The 18,294-nt window shown below is 39.6% G+C and overlaps 1 protein-coding gene across 1 annotated transcript in view; it reads right to left on the bottom strand.

Annotated features, from left to right (window-relative positions):
- Window positions 1-18,294, bottom strand: part of LRP1B (LDL receptor related protein 1B) — a 1,026,358-nt gene that overhangs the window by 27,003 nt on the left and 981,061 nt on the right. Inside the window, exon 87 of the mRNA XM_018554232.1 lies at window positions 10,227-10,331. Within this exon, the coding sequence (XP_018409734.1) occupies window positions 10,227-10,331 (105 nt within the window). The remainder of the gene's footprint in view (window positions 1-10,226; window positions 10,332-18,294) is intronic.

Here is an 18,294-nt window from a genome sequence, read left to right as displayed (position 1 = left end):
GTGACCATGGGGAACAAAAGTAACCCCCCTCCAGAAGGAAGGACAGTGTCAGCACCAATTCAGAGTTCATTTGAGGATCTACAGCCGAGTGACACAAATAAGATACATTTTTGTTAATAGTTAAGGTATTTGAACGCATTTTTAAGATTTTATCTCCTGAGTTTAGTGTAACTTTAATAGATGCTGGCGGTTCACTGGCGAGCACGACTCTAAACCTTTCACGGGAAATCGATAGCCTGCTTCATCAGGAGACCCTTAGAAATATAAAAATAACACAAATATCCTTTGAATTCCAAAAACACCAACAGTGAGACCCAGGATCCCTCACTACAGCAGATGCAGAGGATCCCAGTGGAAACATAGATCCATCACAGCCAAATTACCGAGCATAGGCATTATATTCAATATAATGAAATATACACTACACTTAGTTTGTAAGAAAATATGGAAATCTGTAAATTACAACGACTGTTGATGTATATTTGTATTTGCTAAGTTAGGTTGGTCGATTGTATTTGGTTTACTTCAGTTCACAGAATAAATATTCACTCACAATAAGTTAAAGGGTGATGACCAATATTAGTGGGTCCTGAACCTGGTCACACCTAGCTTACTACCCCATGGCTTGATTTAAGGGATCACAAAAAAAATGAAAAAGAAAACCCTATGGTACTTGTTGAGAGTACTAGTAATATGTGGCCTAAGCTGCTGCCCTGGAACCAGGAGGTGACTTTAGTGTCTGGGAATTTCAGTTTGCATCTGAGGTTCCTCAAATAGATTTTTTATTTTGTCACAGATCGGTAAAGTAAACCTTGCCACTGCTATTAAAATGTATTTGTTTTCTTTTCTGGAAAGCTCAGTTTGCAAATGAAGTGACACAACATATGCAGAAACATCACAAATGATGAATGTAGCATGTTGAAATGCCAAATTATTATTTAAAGCAGACCTGTCACCCTCTTGCTAATCCTATATATTAACATAGGGTGCAAGCAAAACATGTGTAAAGTTTATTTAATAAATCAATGCAAGGAGCAATTTCATATGTGTGAAAGTTTTGGCAATCATGATCCGTCTTCTATGAATAATAAAATAAAAAATAAAAAAACACAGAATTATTGCAGGTTGTTTCATTACATAAACCTGTTATGATGTATTGCGGCTTGGCTTCTCGGCATTTTGACATGTTCCCATGATGTTGACTTTATCTGGGCAGAACAAAATGTCTTTAGGATGCCACAGAGCATGCCATTTCTTCCTTGAATCTCCTTAACAGTTTAAAAGTTTCTCAGCACGTACCTCCTGGTGCTGATTGGCTAGCAATGGTCACATGTAGTTTAGAGCAACAGGTTTTGCCCATTCAATCATGTTTAGCTCTCTTTTATAAGGAGAAATAACATTTTTTAGATGAATTTTCTTATAAAAGAGATTGTAAGAGTAAATATTATTCTGCAATTCAGTTTTGATTATAGTAGCTGTGATAAATGTGGTTTTTTTTTAGTATGACAGGTCTGCTTTAAAAGAAAGTACATTACGTTCACATGTCGCTATGAAATATAGGTGAGAGATGCCAGGTCAGCGATGTCTGAAAACAAAGTGCCGAAGGATGAGCGGTAGATGGCGTCAAATAACGAACAGTGTTAAGTGGAAGGTTAACCTACTTGCATTTGGGTTCATTAAATGCTGTAAAAGTGCAAATTCCCTCATTCTGACAGTAGTAATCACAAGGGTTCACTTTCTGGTCACAGCGCTGACTTTTAAACCCCATAGAGCATCTGTAGAATTTCAGTAAGACACAACTGGAGTAAGTAATCTGCCTTTTCCAATGTGTTTCAATGTATCTCATAAAAAACAAATGGATGTCACATAATAAAGCTGTCTGAATAAGCTGAATTACAGAGTCTAAATTCTCAAACATGTCATTCGCATTCTGTAGAAGGGGGTCCATTACAGTTTCTCCATAGGGACCCTGGCTCTTCTCGTCTTACTAAATCCATAATATTTTGTTTTGTATGAAAGAAAACCCATAATCAGAACAATATGGGGGGCTGCAACTGCTGGTCTCCTTCTTGGTAGTTATGAGTTCTCCATTCTGATGGGGAAAGTCAAATAGATTTATTTGCCAGCTTTCACCCAGAACTAGGACATTCATTTTTGGGTGGGATAACAGTTTTGGGTCACCTATTTTGGATGGAAGCATTTAATAGATGGAACTAAGAGACTACTCAGGTTCTAATGATGTGGAGTACTGCTGATTTATTAGTGATGGTATAGCAGTTAGTGGGCTCCTAAACCAGGGTTACCCACTTTCAGCTGAGGAACCCTAGAGGAATTTGAAGTCTACAAGTAAAGGAGCACAAAAAAAGGATGCATCAATGAGGTAGTGAGGTACAAATGGTTATCTATTTTTCTAAGTTAATATCCAAAACCCTGAAGAAGGGGGTTCGGTTACCTGTAAAACATGTTGGCTATCAACCTATGATAATAGACAATCATGTGGCAAATATAAATTATTCATAGTATAACATTAGCAACAAATAAAGAACAGGGGTTTAGAAAAGAGGTATACAGTCACTGCCTGGATACATTTTGGTAAAAATATATAAAGTTTATTGCACACTGAATAAATAGAATAAAATCATAAGTGTAACAATTCATCTAACACTGGCATAATTTCTAATAGCAAGAACATATATGCCATACAATGTGTCAATCCCCATAATACAAGGTACATAATTGGTACCACATCTATGTGCGAATGGAGAGTGTTGTATCCAGGCGCAACGCGATTCGCATCATGCTTCCTCAGGGATCATGGATATCTCTAACAATGAAAAATAGTACATAGAATCAATTCGGAACAATACAGCATATCCTTAAGAAATCTATACATAATATGTATGTAAAAATGTATACATTTCTTAAGGATATTCTGTATTGTTCAGAATTGATTCCATGTGCAACTTTTCATTGTTAGAGATATCCATGATCCCCTGAGGAAGCATGATGTGAAAACCGTTGGGACTGCATACAATTGTATTATGGGGATTGACACATTGTATGGCATATATGTTCTTGCTATTAGAAATTATGCCAGTGTTAGATGAATTGTTACACTTATGATTTTATACTTTTTATTCAGTGTGCAATAAACTTTATATATTTTTACCAAAATGTATCCAGGCAGTGACTGTATACCTCTTTTCTAAACCCCTGTTCTTTATTTGTTGCTAATGTTATATTATTAAGGGGTAGAGGTTGCATCGGGAGACCGCTGTGTTAGCGAGTCACAAGTGTGTTCTTATTCATAGTATAAAACATTTACCCATGCATAAACAGTGTACAAAATCTCTGCCTCCAGCTAGTCCCCTGTTGGGTGCCACCATCTTGCCATCTGCACAACATACAGAAGGTGAAGCTAGGATATCAATTACAGCTCACACATTAAAGACACCTCTGCCCTTCCTGTGACAGTCAAGTGTCCCCAATTTCGAAATGGTAGTAGGGGGAGGTGGTTGCAGATGGAGATGAGTGTTGAGCTGATGACTTTGACAAAAATTCAAAACTTGCAGCCAGTAGCTGCACTGTTTAGTCTGCTTAGCCTTAATGTTTTGGCAAAACATTCAGGCACTTGAGAGCATTTGAAACAGATGATGGAGGGCACCAGTATGTTTACATGCTTGAGGAATGGAAAGCTTCACTTTAAATGTTAAATAAACTCTTAACGTGGACATATATCTAAAACTTTTTTTTTTAGCATTAGATAGTAAGGAAACATTAAAAGCCCCGTCAGTTGACTTTTTTTACTGCCTGTCTTCCATTGATGAGATGTCTCTTAACTTCCTGCGCTGGAGAGACTACAGGAAGTGAGAAGAAATGTTTACAAAGTGTGGGAATTCTTTTCTAAGACATTTGTCACTGGAACAAAAATGGTCCCCACTGGTAGATTTCCCCTCACCTCTTGAGTAAACCTCTCTAGCAAGGAAGCAGACAGCAGGAGTGCTAATCCTTAAAAAACAAAAAGGGAGCAGAGCGCCACCTCCGTGTGTAAAATTGTTTATTAAAATAAATAAAAGAAGGAAAATATGTACTCACAAACAGACATTTTCATCACGCTTTAACAACAAACAACAGGCCACACTGTCTGTTAACCTAACACTGGCCACAGTCAAGCGTTTCAGGGGCAAGCCCCCTTCATCAGAATCATGGGCTTGCCCCTGAAATGCGTCAAGCTGACTGTGGCCGGTGGACGGGGCGGTGATGTGTCCGGAGGCAGCCGTGGTACAGTGGTAGTCGGGGTGATACCATGTTGGGTTAACAGACAGTATGGCCACTTGTTTTTTTTTTAAAGCGTGATGAAAACGTTTGTTTGTGAGTACATACTTCCCTTGTTTTATTTATTTTAATAAACAATTTTATACGCGTAGGTGGCGCTCTGTTACCTTTTGTTTTTTTATGTGCATCGTGGAAGCCCAAGAGCCTTGGATGAGCAACCCCTCAAGTCTGTGTGAAAAATTGTGATAAACTGTTGAAAACTTTGATTATGCAACAGCAAGTGGATTGTTCAGCCGGCAGCCATTAGCGCCAAGAGGTAAAAAAAACTGTTTGGAGTTCTAATCCTTACCTTCCTAAAAAAAAAAGAATTGCAGATGCATAAAACTTATTTAAATATCTTGCCCATTTGTAACAAGGTGGAGCATTTATTAAACTTGAGGGACTCTTCAGTTTTCTACTATAAGAAGGGGAACCTTATAGTATAAGGATACCCCCCCCCCCCCTCATCCTTTCAGCATCAGAATTTACAGTCATAATATTGAATGTAAAAAAAAAGAAAAGGCTAGTTGCACTCCTTACCGGTATGACCCCGTGATCGGGGAGGGGTGCTCGAAATGACTGCGGGTGGCGCCGCCAAATACAGATAATTGCATAAACGTCACCAGCACACCAAATCCTTATCTTTGATCCTATAAGGATTTGGTGTGCTGGTGACGTTTCTGTAATTATAATATTGAAAGTAACGCAATGCTACAGGTTTAATATTTGGAGGCTGTACAGCATCAGTATATCTGAAGGTACAAGCTTAGTCAAGTCAAGTCTCCATACAAAAGATCTAAACATATTTACCCTAGGCATCTTTGTGATGGGGACTCATCTACCTTATTACACATTGGGTATGACTAATTAAAGTGTCAGGTAAGCCAAAGTGAACCTGAGATGATTTCCTATAACAATAAGGTGATGTGTACCCATGTTTACTTTCATTTCAATCAATCATTTGGAAAGCTGAGCTTCTTCTTTCTCACCTCATATTACACTGGGGTAATTCAGTCCAAAGTTCACTTAATTTTACAGTTTATAAAATCAGGCTAAAAGATTGTCAAGCTTGTGAAGCTAAAGTCCAGCCAACTTTTTGAAACGTTTTCAATAGAATAGGGATGAGATAAAGTGTATCTAAAGGCAAAATAATATATATATGTTTGCTTTGGATAGAGTAGTAAGGGTTTTGAACTTTTGTCAGGTTTTTGTATTGCTTCGATGCACTCTGTGTTCAGGTGATCACTATCCTTATGAAGAAAAAATGAGTAAAATCCAAAATTTTGAGTTGCCACCAGAACAGGAATAGAGGGGAAAATCATTCAATGGGAACACTTGTAACAGTAACAACTCAGATGGCATTTTCACCACTTTGGAGTGATTTCCTCTCAGGTTCTATTCTGTGTTCTGGACACAGAATGGGACACACATGGAAAATAAAATGACAGGGGTTTTAACCACTCCCTACTCTATCTGAAATGAGAAATAACATTTTTAATTCAAACTAAAATTTATATCAAGTTTTAGTTTGTGTTGGATCCCACTAGGGAAACTTTCCCATATTTTCATGTTCTGGGACCAGAAATGGTAGGAGTGGTTGTTACTTGAACAAGAAGCTATATCTCCTCCCAACAAAACTAAATCAGACTTGGTTTTGGCTGGAGACAGGCATTAAAATATAACATTTTACCTTTTATTAGTTTATTTTATTTTGATGGTCTTTTTAAATGTATATAACAAAGAGCCCAATGTTCTATAAAAATACTCTGGGGGAATGTATAACAATTGGAGCAGACAAAATCTGGAGGAGTTACCCATTATAACCAATCAGCTTCTCTCTTCTGTTTGTCCGGTTAAGCTTTGAAAAAAGAAAAATCTAGAAGCTGATTGGTTGCCTTGCACAGCTGCTCCAGATTCTATCTGCTCCAGTTTTGATAAACTCCCCCTTCTGTCTTTTTTTTTTTTACAGATCTTGCTCAATTCTGGTGTAGTCAAATTTGGATGTACTAACAGACCTTGTTTTCCACTTCATAAATACTTTGTTACATTTTCCTGTTATGCAGTTTGTCTATATATACAAGACTTTTGTTTCTTGTTCCAGTAAAAGCAGCATCCTATAGCATCTGTCCAGCGGCTGTTTTCTAGGTCACATTTCACAGGGGTCTGACAGAATAGGCAGTCCAAAGTCTAAATGCCAGCTAGCAATGGCAATAAATTTACTCAACACCTTTCAAATGCCTTTGCTCAATCTTTTGTTTACTGTATTTTTTTTGATACGTGTGGCTTTTATTTCACCGCTGCATTCCTGACAAGAATGACTGAGAGGTCCTTGGTCGATGGTGATACATTTAATGAGATAAGTGTAGCTGTAACATGGTTAACATTCTTTCACCTCGCTGGTCTTACTTGGAATGGAAGCTAAATGGGGAAAAAGGCAATTAGCCTCTTCACCTCTGTTCTTTTTACTTTTCTTTAAAAGTGAATGTCAGCTCCCCCTTAATTTTTTTTGTTTTCTTTACAGAATTTGCCTTACTTATGATCTAATATCTGATTTTTGAAAATAAAAATAATTTTAACGCAAACCTTTCATACAGCAATTTAAAGCTAAACTACAGTCACTTTCATCTTCAGGGCTGGATGTGGCTGGGTATCTCAAGGGCAGCCGCAGCCATGTCTCATCTTGATAACGTGGTCAGTAGTTCAATACTGATTACAGTGCTGGCATAATGACCTCAATGAGAGGTCAAGAACAAGACTGGTCAGAGTTTGTTTTGCAGAGCGGCTTTAGTGGACCAGTCACCGTAGATTGAAGTATTAGGTGTAAGAATATTTATTTTACAAAAAAAGAACTTTGATTACTAATGAGTTGGGGGGTGTTTGATTTTTTTTAAGGTGGCCATAATTGTGCTTTAAAGTGACATTAAAGTCAAAAGCGCCGCCCCCCCCCCCCCCCCATTGGCTGGGTATCTCAAGGGCAGCCGCAGCCATGTCTCATCTTGATAACGTGGTCAGTAGTTCAATACTGATTACAGTGCTGGCATAATGACCTCAATGAGAGGTCAAGAACAAGACTGGTCAGAGTTTGTTTTGCAGAGCGGCTTTAGTGGACCAGTCACCGTAGATTGAAGTATTAGGTGTAAGAATATTTATTTTACAAAAAAAGAACTTTGATTACTAATGAGTTGGGGGGTGTTTGATTTTTTTTAAGGTGGCCATAATTGTGCTTTAAAGTGACATTAAAGTCAAAAGCGCCCCCCCCCCACCCCCACAATGCTAATGTATGGACTTACCTTAAATGATGTTTCTTAATCCAATCATCCTCTTCTTTACTGTCCTTTTCAGCTGCCCCTCCAACAGCTCTCCGACCCAGCGCTGACTCCTCTGTCCTCCTCTTCTCTCATGTCCCACGGTGTCTGTGCGGGTGCATGCTGCTCCATATACTTACCTTGTGTCTCTCCTCGTCTCTCGGCCTGAACATCAGAACTACGCATTCGCCCTAACCCTAACCCTTCAGATGTTCGGACGGTAAAGACACAGGTAAGTTTAAACCTGTTTGAAAAGGTTTTTTTTAAGTCTTTGCATATATCTACTGCCTGCGAGCAGTAGATATATGCAAAAAAACTCGAGGGTTTAATTAGCCTTTAAACATGGGATAAAAAGAAATAAATAATCACAGGTTATAAAAATAGAATGTCAAATCAACCAGTAGATCTAGAGATATAAATAAAGTATTTTGCAACTTTCCATTTTTCTTCTAAGAGTTCACCTAGTCCTCTTCTCCTCTCACCTCTCAATTAGTCCTTTAAGGTGATGAGCAGCTTTTTTTTTTTGTTACTAACGAAGGCTTTGGAAGTGGAGCCAAGCTTAGGTTTTACAGGAATAAATGAGATTTGAAGATAATTTCAGCTGCCAATATATCTGTATCTACTAATTGGTTTAACACATGGTAACCTCTGCTTACACTTTTTTCTCATATGCCCATTAGGGAAGAGCCTTGAGTTCAGGTTGAACATAAGTTTGACAGGAACCCAGCCTGTTCACAGTTCAGCATATGTGCGAACAAACTGCCCATATTTGACCAGTACGCCTACCCAAACTCCCAGCTGATGTTTGTAAACAAACATTAGTTGGAAGGCCATTATTTAGAGCCCGGTAGCACTGCTGCCACTAAATAACAGTTCTGTTTGTAAACAAACCGGCCGTCAGGTATCCTGCGTAATGTCTATGACCAAATATGCTCATGCTCAATGATGTCACTCAGCATCCCCGGCTGGTTCATTGACATACACCTGACCAGGATCTGTTTTTGTAAAGGGAGTAGCTACAGGTAAACATCTCCGGATGACATGTTGTGTCGGCAAATCAACATTTTCAGTCCATGGATTATCATGAGTGAGGTGTAGCATTGCTGGACAATGTGATTGGTGCTGGATTTATAACAGGGGACACAATTTTTTTTTCTAATACAGAACTCTTATCACAGTGTGGGTGTTTTTATCTACTGTTTACATTTTTGTGAATGAGTAACAAAGGGTACTATGTACACCTTAGGTATAATATCAGAGAGGCCCTTATTTCAAGGATTTGTTTATTTTTTATGTTGCCCAATAAGCTGCATTAAAGAGCCTTTACCCACTGAGCACTATTTTTTTTTTGCATTGGTACATATCATCCATGGCAGTGCCCAGTCACCCATACCCTTTTTAACAAAAGCTGGCAAACTGGCATTTACAAACAGGCAGAAAAAACTAAATTCAGCCCCTATATACGTCAATGGGATTTAGTGCTTTGTTCTGGTTCAGCAGACTTTTTGCTAAGTTCACCAAGCCTCCTGTGAACTGAACTTTGTCTTATTCATGTACCTCTGATACTCAGTTTAAAATGTCCAGATTTCTGATAGGTTTACTCAAAAATGTTACTTTAATGATCACCAAATTAGTGGTTCTATTGACTGAAATACAAAATATTAATTGTTGGCACCCAAAATGATAAGGGGGGATTTTATATTTGCATACCTTCTAACGTTTTCTAGCTAAACACTATGGCTACTGCCTACATTTACTACTGGTCAAGGTTTGCAACTCCTCCTTAGAGGTCACCTACAGTGCTATGGATGTATTAGAATCTCAAAATTTAAATCTCAGCAGTTTTCCTTTCCATGATTTAAAGAGATGTTTTATTTTCAGATTAAACTCCTAATTTCAAATGTACTTGAAATTTTAAAAAAGGCCACCGGCGTCCTAGGAACCAATCAGGTTTGGCCATGCAACGTCACTGGCTGCTAGGTGCCAGTGGCCCCAAGACCACTGGCCCCTTGCAGCAAATGATCTTTTATGGCTGAGACTGATTGGCTGATACTGTAAGCAGTACTAGCAACCAGTCAGACCTGGTTCCACATCATCAATAGTTGCTAGTTTGATGGCGACTTGTAGATTAACTTGTTGCATTCACCGACTTTTGTCTGCACCACTCTTTATGAATTCCAGGGAATGCTCTTATGCACTGAGCTTTGATATGTACGGTTCTGAAGAAAGCTATAAGCTTTATCAATCATTTTTATGTTTCCTATTTAGGATTTTGTTCATATTATTATATAACTGCCACCTAAATTAAAATGACACATCCAAAACAAATTCAACTGCTGAGAGTTTAAATGTATCACATTTGTGTATTTGTTCATTAATATTATAGTGCTCTTACAATCTCCTGAACAAGGCTCAGTATTTTACTTATTTAGATCTTAAGCGAGCTGGAGACATCTGAACATAACCCCATGATGGTATTCGGTGTTAGCAGTGACAGGTTACACAGCAGAAGGTGAAGACTAAATCATAACAACGTGGCCCTGTTCTATTTCGGACTCACACAGACTGTGTATTGTCAGGAGGTACACTGTCACAAGTCATACTCACATGCAGACTGGGATGTTGGTCTCTGGGTCCAGCTGACAAGTGCCCCCATTATAGCAGTAACCGTCACACAACTGACAGCTGGAGGCCAGCTTGCCATTGCTGCAACTGTGAAGAGAAAGACACATTGTAATTATTCCCATCAAGAAATGATCTAAGATTCCCTATGCAAAATATTTAATCTAATCTCGTGTACAGATCCATCTGAAAATGAAAACGCTATTTCTCTGACAGGTCAGCCTTAGGCAATATTTTTTTTAAACGGCAAGACAGCAAGCATATATTTTTTCCCCACTCCGCTTAGGCTCTAATATTTGCAAACCGTTAGTTCAGGAAAACAAGGCAAAGCTAACATTTACTTATGCAGTGCAAACATCTAGCTGCCATTCTCAAGAGACGGAGCATCGGCGTTTCGCAGTGCAAGCTGCTGGGTATGCACGCAGCAGCCGACCGAGCGGCTAAGAGAAGAAAAAAATAATTTATTTGGAGATTTCATCTTTTCTTTCTGCCCAAAATGTACCATGGTAATGCTATTGTTCCTGTCAAAGTGTCAGAAAAATCACTGCTTTGTTTTCAGGGGATAACAAACAATAAAATATGTGCACTGCTTGTCTTTCAAGGCCGACAAATGATGGGGAGTAAAGACGCTTGAAGATATTAGAGAGCATTTGTATGTCTTTTGGCTTCCCCCTGACACTACCAGCTCAGGATGACAGTTGAATGGCCAGGATGGAATTTTACTAGCTATTGTTTCCCCAGGAGGCTGTCGCCGTCAAAATTTCCCCTTCAGTCTACATATGCGCAAACATGCAAAGCTCACCCAATTAAAAATTGCATGTTTGTACAATGATTGTTTAGATCATGGCTGGCTGCTGTATAAAGTCTGTAAGACACCCTAAAGGACAGCTTCATTTTTTTAGTGAAATTGTCCACCTCCTTCCTCAGTGTAAGTTACAAATGTTTAGCTATGCTCCAGGGATCTGAGCATTTCTGCCTGGTACCACATGACTTCTGCAAGTAGAACGTCCTGGCCAGGTCATGCGCCTACTGTGCATGCATGCCACTGCCTTACTTATTCCCATGGCTTGTGTGTACTCCACACAGACATAATACCACAGGTTTAGGAATAAATGAGGCTGCAAAATACACAGGGTCCAGCCAGGACTTTTTTTCTGCAAAGTGTGTGCCACACTAGGCAGGGCAGATACAGTATGTCGCCATCACACCAAAGTCAACTGTCTAAAATTGTCTTTATTGGCGTGTGCACATCTTGTCACAAAAAGGCAATATTTTGGGGCCACTTAGGGTCCCTTCATCAGGCACAGTAAGGCGTGTGGTGGAATATCTATTTCACTGGGCAGGGACACAAAATAAATATCTTTAGGGAGGAGCTGAAGGTAATATGTTCTTAAAGGTGAACCTGTGCTTTGCTCATGTTAGGTGCATCAACAGGTTCTTATACTGTTTAGAGCAATGAGAAGAGGTCCTGTATATGCTGCTGGAGTTTAAACACAACTAAAGACATTCTCCCTATCTCCATGCCCATCTCCATGTGATGGCACTGGGACTTGGTGACCGGACGCTCAGACAGCCACCTCCCCCATACCGAAGGGAGGGGAGAGAGCCATCTGCTTCTGACTTTTCTCTGATTTTCATACCTATTTGTTTCCGGTCAGCAACTCAGAATGTACTAAAGTCAGATTATCAGATAGGCAACTGCCCTCATCAGGAGGCCAGTAGTGGCAACCTTTATTGGCTGGATAACATTTCACAGGACAGGAGTTTCCTGAATGGCATGGCCACTTGTCAACCCCCTTAGGAAAGCATGTGACAGGGTGACAATGCAGCTGGGGACAGGGACACAGTATTGTTACTATGCTGGAGGAATTACCTGCACATAGACCTTAAAGAAGAATTCCACACAAAAAAAATTATTATCCATTGCAATGGGGCTACCCCCACACTACAAGGGTTAAGTGTTCATTTCTGTCTAGGTGCTAAAAAAAGTTATACTCATCAGACTATCCAAGCTGGCTCCCTGCTTCTGTGATCACTGAAGTGTGTCTTTTCTTCTGCTGCACAGATGGACTGCTTCTAGCATCCTTACATCTGTACACAGTCTATGTACAGTGTATAGAGCAGTGTATAGAGCATGATGAAACAAGGATCCAGACCGCAGCAGCAGAGGTGGAGAGATGGTCTAGAGTAGACACCGGTCTAAAAACAAGCCAGCCCAGATAGTCAGGTGAGTATAACTTTTATTTTTAGCACCTAGATACAAACAAGCACTTAACCCTTGCAGTGTGGGGGTAGCCCCACTGCAAGGACTAATTTCTTTCCCCCCTAGAGTTCTTCTTTAACTGAATATTAACCAACTATTTTTTTGAATGAATGCTGCAGATTTAACAAATGTAAATGATGAATCCTGAAATTACTTTAAGATGTTAAAGCTTATGAGATTTTAGTGATTGGATTTACATATACTTTACATCTTTAACTGTATATTGGGGGTTTAAAGAGATTTCATAGGACAGGTAATGAGGCCTTCTAGATCTCTCAGTGGCAAATGTAAATAGCTAAAGCATTTCTTAGGGGCTCATATCTTCCATAGTCCTACCCTGCACAGAACTTTGTGTTTTCAAAATTATTTATACTGAATAACTCTTTTTATAAAATAAAACGTGGAAAAAGTTTAGCATATTGTGAAATATTTTTCTAATAGATAGACATCAATTGCAATACTTTGGCTGCTCAAGCTATGACAAATGTTGAGAGGGTGGAGGAGTTAAAAATGGGTAAGGAGCTCTGTTCTTGTAAAATGTATTAAAAATGCAAAAAATTAAAACTGATTAAAAAAAATAGAAAAAATACCAGAACTTCATAAATATTTAACTAGATTTTAAGGCATATTTATGTCTTATCAGCTCCCAGTTAGACAGAATCAGCGTATGTGAGGTGTACAGCTGGTGTATTCCATATAAGACACACTGCATTATCAGTTATGGATAAATCACTCCGTGGCCATGATTAGACAAGCAGGTATGCACGCTGACACTTCTTAATTGAAAAATCGCAGCGTGTTTTCCTCAAGCTGAGCTGATAAAAACGACAACAGCTCAGCCTAGTTCAATAGGAATAGCTCCCTCTTTTTGACACAAGGGGAAGAAAGAGTTGTCCACTTCTGAGAACAGCACTTGACGCATTTTCTGAAGAACCCTGCTCCCACCACTATGTTAATGAAACAGCAGGAGAGTAATCCCTATAGAGATCTTTTATTGATGTAGAGGTGGTCAGTTCATAACCATCAGCATTAAAGAACACCACAGCATTAATTTCAGTGCACACACCCACTCATCTGCCATACCCCTTTAGGTGACTCAAAATTCGAAATGTAAAGTAAAGTATCTTCTCCATTAAAAAATTGGAAAATACTCACCTCTCTATCCGTGCTGCTGATCATTACTGCGCAGAATAGAAACCACCGCTTGAAGATTCTTCAGAACCCAACACTCTCAGAGTGTTGGATGTCTAGCCCTCACTGTCTTCTATGTGATTCCTTCCAGCAGACCCTAAGTCACTACAGGACACAGCAGTTATACAGGCATCAGCTTAAGGAACCGCTGTGTGCTGTGGGGGTTGAAAGCATACAGCACATCTGGATGTATGAGAAAATTCTTTTGGCAGCCATAGTTCATGAAGGGTCCATTTAGACTATTGTATTGGGTAAATGGTCCTGTTGCCACAGACAGACATGCATTGCAGCACAGTAACATATGTGCTGGTCCACCGCCATTAACAGCACATGCATTTTTTTGGTGCATTAGACAGCCCATTCAAATGGATGAAGTGCCTTAAATACAATACACGTCAAAGCGTGGCATAATGCATGTTAACAATGGTATAAATGGGCCCAAACAGAGCAAAGATCAGAGGGACAGGTGAGAATAAAAACTCTTCTTTTGCAAGTCCTGCTTTGTTACATCTTTTTAAACAATCAACAGAGCCCTTTTAGGGTGGAGTTAATCTAAAAAAAGGGGATTTTTTTTGTATTTTTGTATTCTTTATTTTTCCCAGGACTAAAATAAAACATTTTTTTAAATACATATTTTTATTGGGATGATTATGACATTTTGCACATAATCATTTTATTGTTATATATCTAGCTAACAAGTGGAGCTCTGGGCTACTTTTCACATGTTTGCCAGACTTGGCTGGAATTCAGGCCAAAGCATTGACTCTTCCCTCTTACTCCCTTCTGCTCCGTTCAATCAGAGAACAAGCTTGAAGGCAAGCAGCTTCAGGCAGCTGTAGGCAGTTGTGCCTTCTCCTAAGGAAACCCATCATGCTCTGTGATACCATTGTCATGGGGGAGCACTGTACTAAATGTTTATTTGTAAAAACAAACATTGTATATGCATAGAGAGAAAACTATATACATAAGGCATGGGAATAAAATATGGGAATTCAAATTTTCCATAGAACATAATAGATTCTCTTTAATTTAAAGCCATGTTACCAAAGTTCCTGGGATGTATAAATAAATACTAACAGAAGGTCCACAGTACTTGTCTGAAATTGCTGCTTCAGGCTCCCTCCTGTACTAGTGTCAGGGCTGGAGTAACGGGCCAGGTGTGGAACCCCTTGGCAGGGACAAACAAAGTCCAAAAATCGCAGTACAAAAGGATAGTCCAATCGGGGAGTCAGGTCCAGTTCCGGGTCGTGGCAGGCAGCAGAAATCGTAGTCGAAGGGTCAAGCGAAAGGGTCGGTAGCCGGGAAGTCAAATCAAACAACGGGTTCACAGGAGGGAGCTGGGTGTTCACCATGAGGTAGAATAACTCAGCAATGAGTCAAGGCTCTGACCAGGTTCAAATAATCAGGGAACCCAGTACCGCCCCCTGGCTGTCAAGGCAACCAGGAAGCTTCCCCTGTCAGAGTCCAGTCACAAGGCTGAGGGCAAGTGGTGAAGGCTGAAGTCCTCCCCCAGCCTGAGTAGCACCCGTGGCATGGAATGGTGTGCGCGCGCACTATGCTTGCTCGTCCGCGCATGCGGCTTCCGTACCGCGCACCCGGCGCGCGACCTGCGCACGCGCATTGGCCACACCAGCGTCAGATGCCCTGCCGGGGGGAGGAGGAGGAGCTACCCGTGCCCGATGCCTGCGCCTGCGAACCTGACAAGGAACGGCCCCTCTGGGTCCCTGACAACTAGTTACACAGCCAAATGTCTAGGTATTTGTTTGCAACAAAGTTGGATGATGTAAAAGGGTAGGAACAAAGATCAAAGTGACTGATGGTGTGCTTCAGAACATAAACATATCAAAATGCATGTATTTTTAAACACATATACATGATGGGGCCTTATTGGTTAAATATTTTGCATGGTTTAATGATATGTTGTATTCATTTGAACTGTTTGTTTTATCTTTCTTTCAGTCAATTGCATAAAGGGGGTTATTCACAAAGCTGCCAAGTGAATAACCCAGCCGAAGTGACTTGACCACTGTTCGGCTATTCACTTCTGGCTTGCACAGCTGATTTAAGCTAAAATCAGCCGTACATCGACTGCCTTTGACTGCAGATGGAGTTCGACTCAGCTGATCCAACATCTGGATCGGCTGAGCCAAAGCTCCGGCAGCTCACTCGATGCCGTTCGCCCCTATTTTCCTATTTTCATAGGGGCTGAACGGCAGTGAGTGAATAGCCAGTGAGTGAATTCAGCTCCGCTATTCTGCTCGGTCCCTCCGAGGGACCGAGCAGAATAAGAAAATAAGTGAAATAATTGTTTTTTTTTAAAGAAAAAAAAGCTGATAAATTGTTTTAAATGTAGGAACATTTTAAAACATTTAAATAGTTTAAAGAAAATAAAAAAGAGGAAATTAAAAATAATTTTAAAAAATGCTGGCAAAGATTCTGGCAAAAAAAACAATTGGGTGGGGCTAGCTCCGCCTAACTGTTTCCTATTTGCCAGCACCTGCCAGAGTCGCCGGTCCAGTTGTTATTGTTTAATGACAGATCAGCGTCCCCAGGTCTTTTGGGAGGCTGATCTGTCATTACAACTGGGCGGATTGAGCCGTGAGATCACAACTGGCTCTGCCCAGCTGTCATTTGCGTGGAGATCGGTCGGCTTCGGCCAACCTTTCTCCACGCTTTGGCTTAAGCATATGCCTTCGCTCGGCTGAGCCACTCAGCTGCTTCGGCTGCTGTACGGGCTATTGTGAATAGCCCGTACAGCAGCCTTTCAGTTTGTCTGAAAAGAAGGGCAGAGGTGGCCGAAGAGAGCCAAAGGATCAGCCGAAGCTATGGCTGGATCCTTCGTCTCATTAGTGTATAACCTCCAAATTATCCTGATTGCAACCAAGTGATTCTGTGCACCGTGGGCTCATAGCACAGAAGGAAGTATCTAGTTTGTGTTAACTTTTTTTATATTAAGAACTGCAGTGCTAGACTAATTGAGGAATTACAAAGAATTAGCAATTCATCAGAAATCTCATTAAATGGTTTTGATTATTTAGCTTTAGATTCTGCTTTATATTCATTTTAATTGCATGATTTGGAGTAGTAATAAAGAAATCTTCATGTTTGTGCTAGACGGATACAAGTAAGACTGCAGAAATCTAGTGTGTTTTCTAATATCCGATATGCAGATTTAGCTCTCTAGAAACTAAGCAACCCCATGTTCCTTCTATCCCTTTATTGGCTGATGAATATTCATAGAAATTATGCAATCGGCTTAATACATTTTTCATTTTTTTTCCGCATTACAAAGTGGGAATACGCGACTTTCACGTGAGCTATGAATATTAAATATTTTAATTAGCATTTTTATGAATAACAGTGGGGAAAAAAAACAGTGAAATGCATAGGTATATTGGGAGTACGCTATTATCTTCTATATACATGCAGAATAGTATCTGAAATTCCCATTTGAAGGGAAGACATTTCCAGGACGCTTCTGGTTCCAGAGAGATGCATAAGCAATTCTGTCAACAGGCAGAAAACCTTAATGTGACCCCGTGAGAACAGAAAAATTGAATTCTCCATTCCACTTTTTAAAGGTGCAGAGCCCAGTGTGGTCCTAATAATCCTGGGTTTGCATTGTAGTGAGTCACTGGTTTAAAACAAGCATGTAGAATGGGTGAGCAGACATTTCAGACTTTATTGACTTTGTGCTTTTAAACAATCATTGACTTTAAGGAAATGTAACTTCTGTTTGAGCTCTTTTTTCCTATTGTCTAAAATGTAAAAAAAAGGCCAAATTCTGTCAATTTTTGGTAGTAATTTTTCATCACAGAATGCATGGTCATGATCACACAGAATGTCATATAAAAAACAACATGAGAACAAAAAAAAATGAACTTTTAACAGAGGGTGCAGACTAGTGTTACAGTCATTTTAAATGTTTGAATGGGCTATTTGGCCCAAATTATTTTCTCTTGTCTATAAAAATCTCAAACAACTACAAATTCTACCAAACGTATGCAGAAAAGGAAAGGCACATCTTTTTTGACTCCTTTTAATATATAGAATGGCTTTATTTTTACAGCAAATGTTTTCAACTGATTTAGCCTGAGGTAAAATGATTACATGATGTTATTTTGTTTAATGTCCTCATATAACCATTTCTGAGTGTAAGAAATTATGGTGTTTATATGCTACAGCCAATTCAGAAGATTTTGCATTAATAAAAGTATGACTCTGAGTGTTTGAACAAAATGTTTACATGGCCCGCAGATTAGGATTATGCACAGATAAGATAACATGAGGATATGAGATGAGATAGGGATGCAAACCACATTTAAATCATTTTACTCTAATCAGGGCTCAAAATTTCAAGTCCTGAGCTACTAGCCAGGCCTTAAGAGTTACTCGCCACCAGTTGCCCCACCTAACCCCAACCCTGCCTCGGCCTTAACTCCGCCCCTAAACCCACCCTCTTAAATTATCTTATGAAATTACACTTTTAAATGTTGAAGGCAGAATAAAGTTACAAAAATAAATATTAACAACAACAATATTAAGATAAAGCAATGTAAACATTGCGGCCCTCCACATCCCCACATATAAAATAAATAC

The sequence above is a fragment of the Nanorana parkeri genome, unplaced genomic scaffold (assembly GCF_000935625.1).
Source record: "Nanorana parkeri isolate BGI_ZX_2015 unplaced genomic scaffold, ASM93562v1 scaffold148, whole genome shotgun sequence".
NCBI lineage: Eukaryota > Metazoa > Chordata > Amphibia > Anura > Dicroglossidae > Nanorana > Nanorana parkeri.
Note: the sequence above shows the minus strand (reverse complement) of the source record. Positions and strands in the feature narration are given on the sequence as shown.